The sequence below is a fragment of the Haemaphysalis longicornis genome, unplaced genomic scaffold (assembly GCF_048455015.1).
Source record: "Haemaphysalis longicornis isolate Haplotype H1 unplaced genomic scaffold, Haemaphysalis longicornis Haplotype H1 scaffold_9, whole genome shotgun sequence".
Lineage (NCBI taxonomy): Eukaryota > Metazoa > Arthropoda > Arachnida > Ixodida > Ixodidae > Haemaphysalis > Haemaphysalis longicornis.
This window is the reverse complement of record NW_027526460.1, coordinates 127,278,151-127,295,052: the sequence shown is the minus strand read 5'-3', so window position 1 is coordinate 127,295,052 and position 16,902 is coordinate 127,278,151. Positions and strand designations below refer to the sequence as shown.

Genomic DNA, 16,902 nt, shown 5'->3' with positions numbered 1-16,902 from the left:
AAACTTAATTCAGTCTCCAAACAAGGCGCATCTGAAATGCGAAAATCGCGGCGTTCGCAGGCCCCATGTAGACGACAATTCCAGGTATTGCGAACTTCGCAAGTGCGAATGTTCGTTCCAGCGGATTCGCAGGCGAAATTCGCTCCATGTAGAACGGCCTGCGCCGAAAAGGGAACGGTGTCGGCTTCTATCGCTTCCCGTCAGCCGCACGGGATCGGCTACGGCGGCTTGCGTCGCTCGCGTCGGCTCGGGTGATGGGAACTTTGGGCTTAGCATCCTGGCGGATATTTGATCGCCGCTATCTGTGCAACTGCGAATGACAATCCGCAACACAAATTTTCACTACACTATCATCCCCTTTCTCGCATGAGGAACTCTATTTAAGCTATAACTGCCGTTTGAGCGATCGGTGACCGAGACATCTGCGTAGCCTGTTTCGATGCTTCCGCGCAGGTATCGCCATCTCTGGGCCGCTCGGAGCACCGCGCGCCGCGGTGACCGGTCAGCGTAGGCTTGCATCGCGGCAGATGTCTGATCGCCGCTTTTAAAATAAGCCCTGACAACAATCCTTAGCACAATTTTTCACCACACTAACACCTACTTTCTCGCATGTGGAACTTCTTTTTAGCAATCAGATTGATTCAGAAGAGCAGCGACAAGCGCGGTTGCTACCGTGGTCTGCGCCGGTTCGAGCCGCTGAGTGTGCCGAGCTGGCAGGCGCGGCCGGCGTGTGCGCGGACTGTTTCCGAAGGCAGAAAACGCTTCACGATTGCTTGCTTTATCCATTTCTTGCGAACAAACGCGCAGAATCTACAAATTCAGCTCAGCGATCATCGTAGTTGAACATAGAGCAAAAGCAGTGGGCGGAGCGACGCCGACGACGCATCTCATGCGCGCATCGGGCCGTCTCAAATTCACACGTACGACTAGTCGGGGCGACAGTCGTAACGATCAGTCGCATGCGAATCGCCTGTACCAATCGTACATGTGTCCAGCGCTTAAAGGCATTTTGCGAACTGCCGGCCTTTGTTGAGCTGGCGATCGCACTTCATGCCAGACGACTCCAAGTACTGCTCGCTCTGCTACTCGGACGGCACACGGATCTGTCCAAAATTTCTCTGCCAGCCCTCATTCAGTGATAAGAAGCCGCCTGGTATTATGTGATGGCCAGGGGCTGTTATCTTAAGGCGTTATAACACCAACACAGAAGAAAAACTTCGGCTGCTCCTCGCCGTAATGTGGGATTGCCGTGCATACAACGAGAACGCAGCCGGAGGAAACGCCGGCAAACCCTACCACGGCCGGGCTGGAGGAGCGGCGGGCGCGCAGTTTCATGAAAGTGCGCGCTCGCCGCTGCTCCAGTCCGGCCGTGACCCTACCGCCTCAACTTCCGCTAGGCACGCTAGGTGGCAGCACACCGCAATGAAAAAGGCGGAATCCGCCTTTTATGGCAGGAGTCTATCCAATTGCTCCATTTCGACATGGTCGAAGCGGTTTGTACCAAGAGAGGGGTGCACGGACGTACAAAATTAGACACAATAATGCTGCACCCCACCGTGCAAAGACGGTGATCCGTCACGAGAAAGTTATCGCGTTCAACCATCGTCGTGGTTAGAGGGATGTGTGCCCGATTTTTCCGTCTACATAATTGATTGTGAGAGTAACACGCCAGGCTCCGGGCTATACGGGGCGCGCCCTCTTCACCACCTGGAAATTTTTTACGTGCTCCGGAATCTCGACACATGGGCGTTTTCTCCTCCATCAGAAAAGCAGCCACCGCGGCCGGGATCGAACCCCAGTCCTTGGGCTCGGCAGCACGCTTTACCCGCTTTGCAGTAAGTGGAGTAGGAAACCCGACACGGTATGCATGCCCCTGTTTAGCCTCTTAGACCAAGCCGTCTATGTAACCCGACACGGTATGCATGCCCCTGTCTAGCCTCTTAGACCAAGCCGTCTATGTGCAAAGCCTCGGCGAAAGTCAACAGGAAGGCAGAGCGGTGAAGAGTGCGGCAGGGGCTCTCACAACGTTTCCCGGCGCGGCTAGTAAACTTACCACCGACAACGGTCCAGGGATAATGGTGAAATACGGTCCGTCTGCCCATTTCCCCGTATAAAAGCAGACCGCACTGCCTGGGGATGGCCGCAGTGAACGGTGCGGCTACAGTAGTGCTCCGAGGCGATGTTGAGCCCTCTCTGCATATGCGCGCGCCACCACGATTTCCGGAAGGCAGATAGGCGCCCGAGCCACAAGAGTACGGCCTCCCATTCAAAGATGTCGCAGACGGCATTCCGTAGCCAACAGGATGCAAAGCTCCTTAGTTTCGGCAATGAAGGCAGCCGAACATAACGTCCCTGCTTACAAGTCAGGCTTCCTCGCAGAATGATTCTCCTAGTGACAAGTTTACAACCTCTGCGGGCATGCGAACTTTCCTGAATGACTGACTACAGCGCCCAAAAAGGGAGCAGAGTGCGTGCGCGTGTATGCTCCTATCCCCTCCTTTTCGGCTGCCCTCTTCCATCCCCTGAACAGCCCGCCCCCAGTGCCGAGTAGCAAACCGGGCTCTACGCCTGGCTAACCTCTCGGACTTTCCGTTCGCTGTTCTGGTTGAAGGAGCCATGAAGAGAAAACACAAGTTTGGTTCATTCGAAAGATTGCCTCGTTAGAATCATATTGACACCACTTTTAACGTAAACTTCGCTCAAATAGGCTTCATACTTACGAAAAACATCAATGGTCATGCGACTCACTAGCTCATTTCCCGCAACAGAACCTATGATGTCATACCAGACAGCTCTGCGATTCGCCAAGGCCGGCAAAAGCAACTGCAAGTTAGGCAAGGCTTTTCCTTCACGAGATATTTTCGCTTATATGTAATGCATATATTCATTTTATAGAAGTAAAAATGGTGGGGTAAGCATGGAAGCTAAGAAAGTACACGTAAACACTAAAGTACCAGAGGGTGCTGTTGGTGGTACTGCGAACACTTGGCCTGTCATAGCTGCACAGCAGTATGGCGCTTTCGGGTTGTCTGGCACGACACAGGCCGATTAGCGCAAGCGACATTGTCTTACGTGATCCTGTTTGTTGAGTATACCTCAAATTTCACAACACGAGTACTTTCTACCGGAATAAAAACAAGCCAGGCACAAATACGGTCAAAAACAAAGCAAAGGCGGGCAAATGTCAGCTACGGTATGGTAGCGCCATCTGGGAGGACTGACGGTAAACAAGGCTCTGTAGTTAGCTGGATGCCTAGTGCCGCGTTCGCGTTCACTTCAAGGCCTGCTTTTCTGACGTCATCGCGGACGACCTCACGAAACAGGATTTGGCGGGAGAACAAAATTTTAACATAAATTGATTAATTTCTTAGTGCATAAACTATCGTTTGCTGTCGGACTAGCGCTGGGGGCAATATAAAACACCAATTCTTTCGAATAAAACAAACTTGTACTTTGTCTTCATGGCTCCTTTAAGGAAGCAAACATCTTTATTAATTGCCGCGAACGCCCACCGATTATTCCAGTATTAAGTAATTGTACTGACAATATTCTGCAGCTGGAAAAAATGCTAAGTTACTTTTTCTCCTTAGACTGAGTCATGGCCGTCACAGGGGCTGCCCGCAAATACAAACAATACCGCAAAACAAGCCATTTCGGAAGAGCGCTCAAAACGACGCAACCGTTTATTGAAAGAAAATGTAACAGACGTATACAGCGTCGCATCCAGATTAACAACATCAAAAACTAGAACTGCGGTCAACGCTTGCGACGCACAACGGCCGGCGGGGATCGCTCAGCAGTCGTCAGCGGGCGGCTTGTGCTGCGCCGCCAGCGCCTTTGCGTACGGGCTCCAGATGGGCCAAGCCTTGAAGCGATCCGAGGCCAGATACTCCTTCATTCCCGGAAGGGCAGCAACGCGCTGGCAGTACTCCTCGAGCTGAGGGTAGCCCTTGCGGAACGTGCTTGGGCCAAGAATTTTCACGATCTGGAAACAAGACATTGGTGTCACAAGGAAAACTTTCACAATCTAGAAACGAGACAGAGCGATGCCACAATGAAAACTAAAAATTAAACTAGTGTGGCAATAAAACCCACAACAATTAGTCTAAACTCTTAAAACTAACTCCAATGTACGAGCTGTGACTGTCTCAGCTGTTACCGACCCATAAGCAATTACTGCGGTTCGGTTTGGGAAGCTATTGTGCCGGTATTTCACCTGAGCTGAGAGGCACAGAATAGTGAAGGAACCTGCGTTATTTCAGGCCACTTTAACTCAGTAGCCCCTTCTCACCAATACGAAGTAGACGAGCTGTCTAGATGTAATTAGACCCTCCCAATGGTTGCTCGGACTAGGCAAAATAAGCGCTACCTCGATTGTGCACATGGTAATAGTTGATAGCCGGGTGATAGTTGATTTGTCTAGTTCCAAAGAAAGTGAATCTGCACCAAGTTGACTAAAAACATTTCATTCTAGCGAGCACCCTGTGTATCACTGCTGAGCGCACCTACAGAACAACGGCGTTACCACCACGCAAAAGCCCGGAGGTGTCCCTTTGGGCTGTTGCGTGATGGCAGCCAACATAAAAAAGTATACCTCGAATCGCATAAGCTATGAAATTTTTCACGCTTATAAGTTTACTACAAGCAGCGTTGTGATCAATGTTACACGTGTTGCACATATTACACATGCGAACCCCACTGGCTGCCTGCGGCCACAGGCAAGCAGCAGATGAATTCGGCTGGAACAAAACGACGTTAACACACGTGACAAGAGCGACGCAAGAAGGCGTCCCACTACATCTCTCCTCCCGAGAAAAAAGCAAAAGCAGGTGTAATAACACGAAAGACAGCACGAGGGGTTCACAAATACATGTTTCAGCTACAGCAAAACTACCATTTAGGTGTTGAGATTGTAGGGCGAAAGAATAAATGAAGGGCACATTCACCGTGAATGTAAACGCAATAGAGATTTGCGGCATACTTAAATGCAAACAAAATGGGTAACTTGCCGCAAAAGCACGCCGAACGAAAGACCGAGGTATGCGCGTTCACCCCTTTTTATTCATCGTAAGTAGCGCCTGAAACGGGACACAGAAGAGAAGACACACACGACGGCGCCGTCGTGTGTGTCTTCTCTTCTGTGTCCCGTTTCAGGCGCTACTTACGATGAATCAAAACCAACTACCCCAGCTGTCAATTTTACCGCCCCTTTTTAGCCGACCAGGCCCATAAAACCGATAATCCGCCGCCGGAAAAACACGCTCTGCTAAGCAATTACAACTTCACCTCTCTCCCCCTACCACCCGCACTCTCTTCTATCGCTCCTCCCATGAAGAATGTAATAGAGGTGTGCTCAACTCAACTTTCCCGCATCAGCACTACTCGTGCGCCATCTGTTGGGACAGCGCACTTTTACTGTGCCTCTTCGACACAATGAGTCGAAGAGGCGCAGCACCTTTGCCGATTTCACTGTAAATTTGCAAAACCTTTTACAAAGACCTCCCACGTTTTCCAGTGTATAACCCGCTTGCACCAAGGCTAATGTGCCACATAGGGACGGGCGAAACTGGCCTGCGACGGCTTAACATTAGGCCTGCGGTCCATGTGGTCGACCAGTACACGCAGATCGACGCACGAGTATAACGTTGCTTGGCACATTGGAAGAACGAAGTTGATAAAGGACATTAGGCCTAACGCAACGCTTTGAGAATAACGATGTCCGAGGGTAACAATTAGAAAAACTACATGTGCCGGTTGAGGCAAAGCCTCAAATCGAAACATTAGGCATAAGCCAATGCATACTCGACATTTGCTGCTGTCAGTCTGGCAACGTGATACATACCCACATTGTAGAGATACCGGTTGTGACGTATTGAAAACCACTATCAGCTTGTTGGAAAGTTTGAAAAGTTGGTTTCGATTCATAATGTAAAAGTTGTGGAAGATGACTGCGACAGAGACTATAAAATACGCAGAAAGCGCATCGTCCTGTGTATTTTCTACCTTTTTCCTCGCTTTTTTTAAATTATGAACGCCATATAAGCTGGAATGATCGAATGTTCCTTTCAGATGATAAACCGTGGTTGGTAGCAAAACCGTGTATTTCTGCTGGCTGGCAACTATAGTTGAAGTAAGACAGATAGTCACTCATTAAATATCTCGTGTTTACGCAGTCACAGAAATACTGCCGTCCCTTTACAGGGAATGCCCCGCTGTAGCGTGTTACACGCCGACTGTCCCCCCTTCGTACCTGGAGAGCCTCGTAGAGCAAGAAGTCGACGTAAGTGGCTGACTTGCCGGCGCCGAAAGGACCGTACTTGGCGAGGTACGAGTCAAACTGCTTCAGCTTGTCGGCCACATCGACCAGGAACTGCTTCCTCTTCTCCTCGGTGTACTCGGGGTCGTAGCAGACGCGCACTGCCCACATGATCACGTCGAACGCCTGCAAAAAATAAAGCAACCCGAAAGCATGGGCATGGTACATCAAGCGCTAGAGGTGGGGGAAAATAACATGGGATCTGTCAAGCAGGCACATACGGAGCCGATACTTTAGATATATTGTGACCCGCCAAAAAATTAATGGCACCCTACCCATTTCGGATCTCCCAACGTCTGTGCAGCCATCGCACCATTCAATGATTAGTGGGATCTTTATCGCTTATACAAAGCCTGGTTGTGACTGCCCATCCCACTCGTGAGCCAGGATTGGAACAATATCTCCAAGAGAACATTCCGAAATATTGTCAAATTAGCCACAAGGAGATGGAATCAAGGGAACCCATACATGCATGAACTGGTGTGATCAACGTTACCATTTCTTTTATAGAAAAAATAAATCCCAATTTTCATCAGGGCTGACTTTTTTTTTTTTTTTTGCAAATTTCTGAAAGCTGAGATGCCACGAAAACCGACTGCAAACTACTGCGACATCACTGCGGCTTTCACGACCACGCCACCCGTTGCAGGCCTCGTACATTCAAACGATGGATTACATGAGCCAAAGTGCGAAATAAAGAAAGAAATAACTGAACGAATTCACTTCGGCGATTTGTAAAATGATGTGGGGTTCGCGTATTCTCAACGAATTCGCTTTTGGGCTACCTATCCTCACAGCAGCTGTTGCGCAACGCGCCTCGCTCGCGCGACGGGAGCCATTGCGGGTGCACGCCAGCCCAAGCGGTTTCGATTTCGCGAGGCTGGTGATTTCATGGAGGAAGAATTTTTTTTCCCTTTTCCTCACTGCCCTGCCCGATTCCGGCACTGCGACTACCGCCACCAATGAGCGAAGGGTTGCGTGGCGTCGCATGACAAGAGGACACGTGTGCGGACCTTTCGGCCAGCTGCTCTCGGGTCCTTGGGAATGTGCGGGGTACGGACGTTCCCAAAAAGCTGAGCCCAATCTCGCCTACGCATTTGCGGCGCCCCGCTGCTTCGGTATTCCATCGGTGAGTCGAACCATATCGATCTGGAGAGTTGTTTAATGCCTCATGCACAGTGTTATGGCCTACTATTAGTCCCTATGCAGCTATTTGTAGAACGGGTTTTCCAACATGTTCTAGTCAGTACTTTCTGGTGAGAAGCAGCTCGATTGATTGATTGATTGATTGATTGATTGATTGATTGATTGATTGATTGATTGATTGATTGATTGATTGATTGATTGATTGTAGGGTTTAACGCGCCGACGCAACGCAGGCGATGAGGCGCGCCGTAGTGGAGGGCTTCGGATTAATTTTGACCACCAGGGGATTTTTAACGTGCGCCGAAATCTCGTACACGCGGGCGTTTTTGCTTTTCGACTCCATCAGCAAAGCGACCGCCGAACCCGCGACCCCGTGCTCAGCATCGCAACGCCTTAGCCACTGAGCCACCGCGGCGGGTGAGAAGCAGCTCGAACTTTACACAACACGCAAAAGAAGAAAAACAAGACACATCGGCGTGTTCTGCTTTTTCTTTTCTCTTTTGTGTCAAGATCGAGCTGCTTTTCGCCAGAAGGGCAGCTATTCGCTGCAATCCCGTGGTGCTTCACGGTGTCGCCTTCCGCTTTTGCTTTAGCAAACACCGAGACCGCCGCAGACGGCGCTCTCACTGAACGGTTGCTGAGCGTGGATGGCTGCGGGGTGGGCAATAAGTAGTGTGCAAATATGTTTAACCCCTCAAGCTAGCTAGGATCACGTCCCGTCCATGGACGCACCGTGAGCTGGAGCACGTCGACGCGGAGCTGAGTGGCCTCGTCCTTGGGGGCGAGTCCGTGCTTGCGGCCGAGGTACTGCAGGATGGCCATGCTCTGCGTCAGCTTGACGTCGCCGTCGATGTAGTACGGCACGTTGGGGAAGTCCAGGCCCAACTTGTACTTGTCGGCCAACCACTCGTCGCGGCTGGGTTCGGGACCATTGCCGAAGCCGTACCTGCGGGTGACGGAGACAGGGGGTGAAGCGCACGTGGTTATTTGCCTACACGGAACTGGTGATGTCGGCTGTGGCGAGTGCGCAGTCATGGACTGCAACGTCACTTGAAATAGCGAGTGCCAACTGAAAAGGGTTGCGCGGGTAAGCCAAGAGCTGGGAAGCGAATAAAGAGAAAGCATTCGGTCGAGGGTACAGCTAGGCCAACGCGACTGCGTGAACCGGCCGGCTCTGGAACGCTGTTCAGCGGTGCTTTTGCCCCAACCAACCCCCAAACGCTGCTCACTTGTAAGAAAGTTGTTGTAGTACTCTGCGCATAGTTGACCGAAAAGGTGTTCCGGGACTGCAGTATCAATTCTGCACTACTGCTGAGGGCTTCCACATTTAGCGGGTGAGAACCCACGTCGAGCAGACGAACTATTTAATCTCGTCCAGCCTAACAGCAGTAGAAGAAGAAGCAGGCAATCTGGTCCACGCGCTTATTAATGGCTGCTCCGGCCGCTGGTCTCCTCCGAGCAATTAGGGCATCTTTCGGCACCGAATCAACGCTGAAATGGCTATGGGAACGTCAGACTTTCGCTTGAAACTGACTTGCTGGTTGCCTTCCGAGTAACCACTGAGCCACCCCGGATACGTGCCTCGTGCTAGTAGACCGAATGATTTAAGCGGTGATGAGGCCGCATCAGCGCCATGCCCCGGGACGGTATTCTTGTATTTGTCAGTTTTGGAAACGTCCGTTTTGCGTCCGTTTCACTGTGACGTACTCCCAGTTGTACACGCGGACTTTGGGTTAACCTTGGCACAACCGTTCTTGTAGTCATTTTAAACGACTAAACCTATTTTAAAAAAATATGTGTTTATTGTTCCGCCAGCGAACCAACAACAAGGCGACGAAAAATCGTCTGCTCCGAGAAGCCGCGGCTCATAGCTCCGCCGTACTTGCATGGCGTCACATCCGGGTGTTCGCTTTTAGCCAATCAGGGCTTGCTCGAGACGAACAAAGCATTATAATACCGCCCCCGATCTCTTCACAGCCTTCTGAATGTATGCGAGGGAGCCCAGAAAGTTCGCGCACTGCTGCCCGCAGATGTGAACCGAACCATACATGTCCCATTTGCGGTAAGTAGAGGGCCCCGTGTTTGTCAATCTCTTCGGCCGAGAGCGCCGTCCTTGGGCGTGCGCATTTGCGCAATGCCGAAGTGGAGTCCCTGTCCCGAAGCCAGCGCGCTATCGCCACTGTTTGCTTGCGGCAGGCAGTAAAAATAGGGCCTGCATGCATGCACGCACGCACGCGCGCGGGCCCCCGCCGGATGCCACGGAGTCGCCGACCTGTCCGCAAGTTGTGGCGCCGCCGTCACGTGCACCAACACGCGCGGCAAGAACAATCAATTATCCAGACGGGTGACGTCAAATGTTCACCGGTCAGTCCACCGCAAGGCGCTGTGCAACAGCGTGGCACGTGGCGTAATCGATATACACTTCGCAGTCGATAATTTCTGGCGCTCCTCCTGCGCACCGGCCGGAATAAAAATTCCAATGCAGAGCATTTCTCCAATCAAGCCCTATGTGAAACGGCCTCTAACTATTTCAACTGAATTAACTTTCGCGTGCTGCACATTCAGCGATATAAAAGAGGAACGACATTATCATGTGACGTGTTTATCTTGCGCTTGGTGCGCTAGTATTACCACAACCGCTATTACCACAACCGCTGTTTAAGCTTCCTCTTTCGCCTTTCTCGTCATCTTTCTCGTCATTCTCTTGTGCGGCCCACAGACAAGCGGCGGCACGCAGCCCGGATGGATGTCTCGCGAGTTATAAACTGGAAAATACGGGAGGCTTCTCCGAGTGACCGATTTTCCACATCCGCGAAATCGGCCGGGGCAGGCTAAAAGCTCTTCCGCACGTAAGTGCGCGTGCGCATGGGAAGGAGAGATGCCACTTCACATGTTTATCAAGACCACGGAGCATGGAGGAAAGAAAAGGTTCCACGGAGTAAGGGCACGACAGGAGTGGAAACGGCGCTTTCTGGGACGGCCAGATAACGTCGCAAGCGCTGCGTAACAGCATTTCACTGCGCAGCCCTAGAATTGTCAACCAAATGCCGCCATACCCTCCTTCGCCGCCTGAGATACGAAGCCTTCCCCGTTGCTTTTCATTGTAACATTATTAAGTCCCTGTGGACTTTCGCTTGTACCACGGGGATACACAAGAGAATGTAGACTACCACCACCGCCTTCCCCATCCCTGACTAGACCTTGAGTCTCCCCTTCTGAATAAAGAATTATAATAATAATAATCTGGTCCCCCGCCCGGGAATACTTCAATATGCAGTTTCGCTTCCTATATGCCGCATTTACTCGATTCTAAGCACCCCTTTTTTCCGCGACCGCAATGCCCAAGGAGAGGACAGGGCTCAGATTCGAAAAACCTAAACTACGCCCCCCCCCCCCCCTTTTTTTTTGCTTTTTTTTTTTTGCGGCCGTATCTTGACGAGACGTGCACAAGGAACAATGTTTTGGTTAGCAAGCATAGAAAAAAAATAGCTCAAGACAGTGAACCCATCGCTTACGTTTGATGCTCACCCCCGTATTCTGAGTCCCTCCTCCACTCGAGCCTCCGCTCGAGAGGACCCTTGAAAGCGAGTTTCGGTTTCATAAACTAACCTCCACTCGAGTGTCTCCTCCAACGGAGGAGCCACTCGGCGATTTGGAGGAGCCGCTCACGATTTGGAGGAGCAACTCCAAGGTGTCGTCTGTGCTACCTTGAAGCAGCCCTCCAGTACTATTTTCAAGATGGCCGCCTACGCTCCTCTCGGTTCGAGCCGGCTGTGCTCGCTCGCCTCTTTTCCGGAGCATGTATCCCGCATTGACGAGGCATATAATGAAGGTTCAGGGGATTTCCGCACCGTGAATTTGCCATGTCAGCGCATAAGGTACTGGCTGAATACGCTTGAGCACTGGTCCTGAGCACTTCAGCAAGGGCGAATTCGTGTCGCGGTGCCTCGTTACCAAATCGGTCACTGCTGGAGCTGCCGAGGTGGCTGCCGAGCCAAACGCCAGCAACCGCGGCCACCCACTGCTCCCTGCGTTCCGGCTACTGGTTACGTTGCGATGTTATGGCGCCGGGACATTTCAAGTTCTGATGGGTGCCTTCGTCAACGTTTCGCCGCCGAAAATCCGCGTCGTCAGGCGTTGGTTGGAACTCGTAATTCGAAGCGTCGTGATGTTTTCTGCGACGGCGGGCGAGCTCCGAGATATCTGTGCGGACTTGTCTTTATCCTCGCAATGACAAGGTTGTCGCTGTCATGTACGGAAAGTCATCGCTCTGTAATGAAGGTGTCACACTCACCTATGACACGGCTACCGTAAGCTGCTTACAGTGCGTATGAAGCAGACGATCGCCGTATGGAAGCGAGCGAGCGTGTCGTCTGCTCCAAAGCCTAGAAATGACTTGGCCACAACGTCAACTTTGACCGCTTCCAAGAGTCCGAAATCCACCTTAAGACGATACAAAAGGGGGGTGCTTAGATTCGCATGCAAACTTTTCCAATTTATTTCCCCGAAAGTAGGGGAGGGTACTTATAATCGCAAAAATACTGTAACGTAGTATTCTGGTTCATACTGCCGCTACTGCATGAAGATCGGAAGGGAAAAAGTCGAGACGTCGAAGAAGTTTTAAGGTTAACTTGTTTACTTTACAGATGACATTGATGACATTTAGCACATACAAAGTTGAAACAATTACACTTATTACATAGATGAAATAGACAGTCAAAGATTCAGAGTACCCAACGGGACATAGCTGGCGGGCGAATGGCTCCCGGCGGGAGGGCACGACGACGAGCGGCAGAGTGCGGCTCTCCTGGTGTTGCTCTCCCCCGCTCCCCAGAGGGGCCGCGTTATATTTGCTTTGGGGGGACGCATTGGGGGAAAAAGCGCATCCTAGCGTGTTCGGACCGGGTGGGAAAAGGCTAAGGCACACCCGCAGCCAATCAGGAAGACGCTTCTAAACTCCAATCAGACATGTCCCCGCCAAAGTGAAAAGGACCAAAAACACAGACACAAGGTTCCGACTCGAAAACGCGCGCTTGGAGAATTACGGGCGTAGAGCAAGTAGTTAGACAAAACGCACTAAAGTAGACAGGGGAAAAGGGAAGGTCGTCGGAAGTACACAGCGGCCCGCGTAGGCGCGCAACGGGGGTCGGAGACGCCAGTGCGCGCGGTAATACAAGACGAGGCGAGGGCCCGCTTCCCCCAACAGCCGTCGTCTCCCGGTCGGCCGACGGGCAGACACACGCGCCGGAGCCGATTCTCAGAAATAAGGGCGCCAGGGCCCAGCCGCGTCCGAAGCGCTTTCACACTAACACTTGGGAGGAAGAGCCCCGGCGGCCGCACAGAACTAAAAAACAACCAGAAAACATCAAGGGATCTCCTCTTCGCGACACCTTCCCCGACGGAAAAAAGAGTGCCCTCACTCTTGCACAAAATTTAAAACATAAGAAAACATTTTCACAACCCGACAGCGATAACTGAAATGACATGGCATGCGGACTCGAGAAGGCAAACAACAGGCTCGCACACATGTTGGTCGATGAAGCATGTAGGCTGGATCAGTCACCACACCCGCGTGCACCTAATAGAGTTCCGTTTTCAGTTCACGCACGCATAGTCTCTTGTGCAGCACAGGCGAAAAACATTCCATTCATACGACACAAGAAAATAACAAGGACCCCATGAATAACATCGGAATAGCAGGCGCGGTCTAAAAGTCTCATCTTGGAGAAAGTGCAAAAACAACTCCACTATTCAGGCTATACCGAGCAGTAAGACGCGAAAGAAATACAGTCTGTCTTTGAACAACACATCGCACAAGATAAAGTAACCTCCTATCTAACTCAAAATAATCTGCAAATCAAAACATGAGCGCAGTCTCAGCAACTCCCACTCAAGGAAATACTCAGTGCCTTACAGATAGGATTACAAACGGTTCATAAGAAGGCACTATAAAACAGAAACAAAATTATATACTAGGGCTCACTGTATCGATGTTGTATCTCACCGGCAAGTGGAAATCTACGCACACCAGCCATTCTTGGGCACTAGTCTCGACACATTTCTATATTCAACTGTACTCTTTCAAAAACAGCCCAACTCGTCTCACGTACTTAAAGAAGACCCGCACATTCGTTCCAACACTCGAAACTAACAGAAAGGAACGGCTACGAAAACGGGTTACAAGAATACTAGACGCCAACACAACAAAACGGCTAAGAAAATGACTTCCGAGAAAAACTGCCGACCATCTCAACATAAAGCTACGGAAATCAAAACTTGGCGGTCGCGCATATGAAGTGTGATACATAATAAACATTGGAGCCTGACGAAGCCTTTCAGAACATTTCATACCGCTCAATACTCCTATACAAACAATAAAACAAACAAAAAAAAGAACATTGATACACATTTTTTTCATGAACAGGAGCGGTAGAAATGATAAAGTAACACATGCTCGACTATCAACAAAGGTGACATCAAAACTACATATTGGTTAGAATTTAGCGTACAACAAGAACAGAGTCTGCCGAATATCAGCAGTGGTGAGAAACTTTAGCCAACCCGACGCATTCGCAGAACTGCATACCCGCTAGCTCTCCCCGTCCGCGGCATCCCGGGCACCCCTGCTGGTGTCTGTTTGTACGTCGAGCAGTGGCGTGCAGCGTCAACATCTCAGCTCCTCGTTTCCCTCAGACCCCCAACCCCGAAGTGGCTGCCGTATTTGCTTCAAGACATAACCTAACTCCGGTGGCAAGGAGCCGAGGAAACGGATATCAGCAGTCTCTAATATAGCGAGATCTGCGTAAAAATCAGCCTTTTCATAGGCGCGTGGGGGTCTTCTTCGGGGCTCCCTCGCCGGGAGAGCCGAACGCTTGTGCCGTTAAGATTCTGACTACAAAGCTGTCCAACTCCCGCGCGAAGAGCCCACATACCCCACGAAAAAACGGCTGCACGCTCATAAATTATTGCCTCAGCATCGACAGCGGCTAGTTACATAAGCAGGCTGGTGCTGGCAAAGAAAATGAACCAAAGACAACCAATCAGTGGGCGCCCCGGACACGCGGAGAAGAAAAGCCTACAGGCCCACAGTCATGCGGTGCGCCGAGAGGCAAAAATCTCTCACCTTACTGCATGCGTTGAAATTAGGCGGCCGAGATGAAGGAAGGCAGTCGCGGCGGCGTTCGGTCCGCGTCGGGGCGGGAGGCTCCTCTTCGCCGGAGGCGACGGCGGGCCCAGCTTGCGCCGGGCTGGTAGCGCGGTGATGGCCGTGGAGTAGGAAAGTCTTTGCCACTGTCGCGCATGTCGTCGCTTCTTGCCGCCCACGGAGTGCGGACGGATGATGTGAAAACTGAAGATTCTTGCCCGGTCAAGAAGAAGGAGAACTCGAAGATGAGCAGCAGGAAGCTGAGCGATGAGAGGGGGGAGCCCATGATGGCAGAGGGGGTCTCCGCTACCCCGCACCTATCACCACTTTTGTAACGTAGTATTCTGGTTCATACTGCCGCTACTGCATGAAGATCGGAAGGGAAAAAGTCGAGACGTCGAAGAAGTTTTAAGGTTAACTTGTTTACTTTACAGATGACATTGATGACATTTAGCACATACAAAGTTGAAACAATTACACTTATTACGTAGATGAAATAGACAGTCAAAGATTCAGAGTACCCAACGGGACATAGCTGGCGGGCGAATGGCTCCCGGCGGGAGGGCACGACGACGAGCGGCAGAGTGCGGCTCTCCTGGTGTTGCTCTCCCCCGCTCCCCAGAGGGGCCGCGTTATATTTGCTTTGGGGGGACGCATTGGGGGAAAAAGCGCATCCTAGCGTGTTCGGACCGGGTGGGAAAAGGCTAAGGCACACCCGCAGCCAATCAGGAAGACGCTTCTAAACTCCAATCAGACATGTCCCCGCCAAAGTGAAAAGGACCAAAAACACAGACACAAGGTTCCGACTCGAAAACGCGCGCTTGGAGAATTACGGGCGTAGAGCAAGTAGTTAGACAAAACGCACTAAAGTAGACAGGGGAAAAGGGAAGGTCGTCGGAAGTACACAGCGGCCCGCGTAGGCGCGCAACGGGGGTCGGAGACGCCAGTGCGCGCGGTAATACAAGACGAGGCGAGGGCCCGCTTCCCCCAACAGCCGTCGTCTCCCGGTCGGCCGACGGGCAGACACACGCGCCGGAGCCGATTCTCAGAAATAAGGGCGCCAGGGCCCAGCCGCGTCCGAAGCGCTTTCACACTAACACTTGGGAGGAAGAGCCCCGGCGGCCGCACAGAACTAAAAAACAACCAGAAAACATCAAGGGATCTCCTCTTCGCGACAATACCATATATTCTTGCTTCATGCTCAAGACGCTCAACAGAGGCGAAAGCACACACGCTGGATCGCGACGCCCAAAATTTCGGGTATAGGGTCGCGAGCCGCACCGCTGGGTGAGCATTTCCTGCTTTACTTTGATTGCGACTCCCGTGGGGTAGCCGAAACGTTAGTGATTACTAACTGAGGTCTCATCCAGGCATCCATCTCCGATTGATAATCCCCGAAAAGATGGGCTTCCGTCACGCTTGAAATTAAGGTAAACTGGCAAAAAAAAATGGTATCGCATGCGGATCCTCCAATTCAAGTAGCCGAGGCTCACACAGGCTGCAATTTGGAGAAAAAATGAAACTGAAGGACTAGTGAGCAAAGAAACGATAGAAACGCCTAGGCTTTTAAATACAGAGCATTTCAGTAACTCACGATGTCACCCGCATTGACCTCCGTAGTCGTAGTCCGCACTCCTCCCCCTACACTATATAAAAAAAAATACTATCCGGCGCCTGGTTTCGATCCCTCGACCCTGCGGGCGGAACGCAATGTACATGGTGCTCTACCCACTGCGCCACAAAGCCGACACAGAATAGGAGGCTACGAACGCGCCTTATATCCTTGACTCATTCAAACTACGTCAAGAAGCTGCTGATACAACGCATTCACTACCACCAACTCCCCAAACACTAAACGTTAACGCAATGCACCCACCCCTATGCGACGCATTTACTCGAGTCCCCCTCGCGGGGAGATGGGCCCAATTTTTTCTGGTTTAACCTGCTAGTACACGGAACACTATCCAAGTTAAAAGCGAGGGCCCCTTATTCCATGGACTTAAAGCGAAGCTTTCAGCCTCTCACTGATGTCCTACGCGAAAACGCACCAGATGACGTTAGAAAGCCAACTTTTTCTGACGATGATAATGACCGTGTGTTAGGTGTAGAAAAACTAAAACGCTTCCCTGCGAAACTTCGCTGCAGCTCCTCAGGCCCCCTCCGCTGAAGGTGCACCAGAGGGAGCAGCTGACGCAAGGCCGGCCCGCGGAACTAATCCCCCTTACCGGAACGAAAGTATACCGGCCCAGTCGAGCCCAGCTGCCCGCCGCCGTAGCGTTAGCGGACGGTACCCTCT

At 51.4% G+C, this 16,902-nt stretch overlaps 1 protein-coding gene across 1 annotated transcript in view; it reads right to left on the bottom strand.

The window, feature by feature from the left end:
- Window positions 1-3,651: 3,651 nt before the first annotated feature.
- Window positions 3,652-16,902, bottom strand: part of LOC144153768 (glutathione S-transferase B-like) — a 29,714-nt gene continuing 16,463 nt past the window's right edge. Inside the window, exons 2-4 of the mRNA XM_077685486.1 lie at window positions 8,195-8,408; window positions 6,251-6,442; window positions 3,652-3,985 (exon numbers count right to left, since the gene is read on the bottom strand). Coding sequence (XP_077541612.1) covers window positions 3,794-3,985; window positions 6,251-6,442; window positions 8,195-8,408 — 598 coding nt within the window. The 3' untranslated portion in view covers window positions 3,652-3,793. The remainder of the gene's footprint in view (window positions 3,986-6,250; window positions 6,443-8,194; window positions 8,409-16,902) is intronic.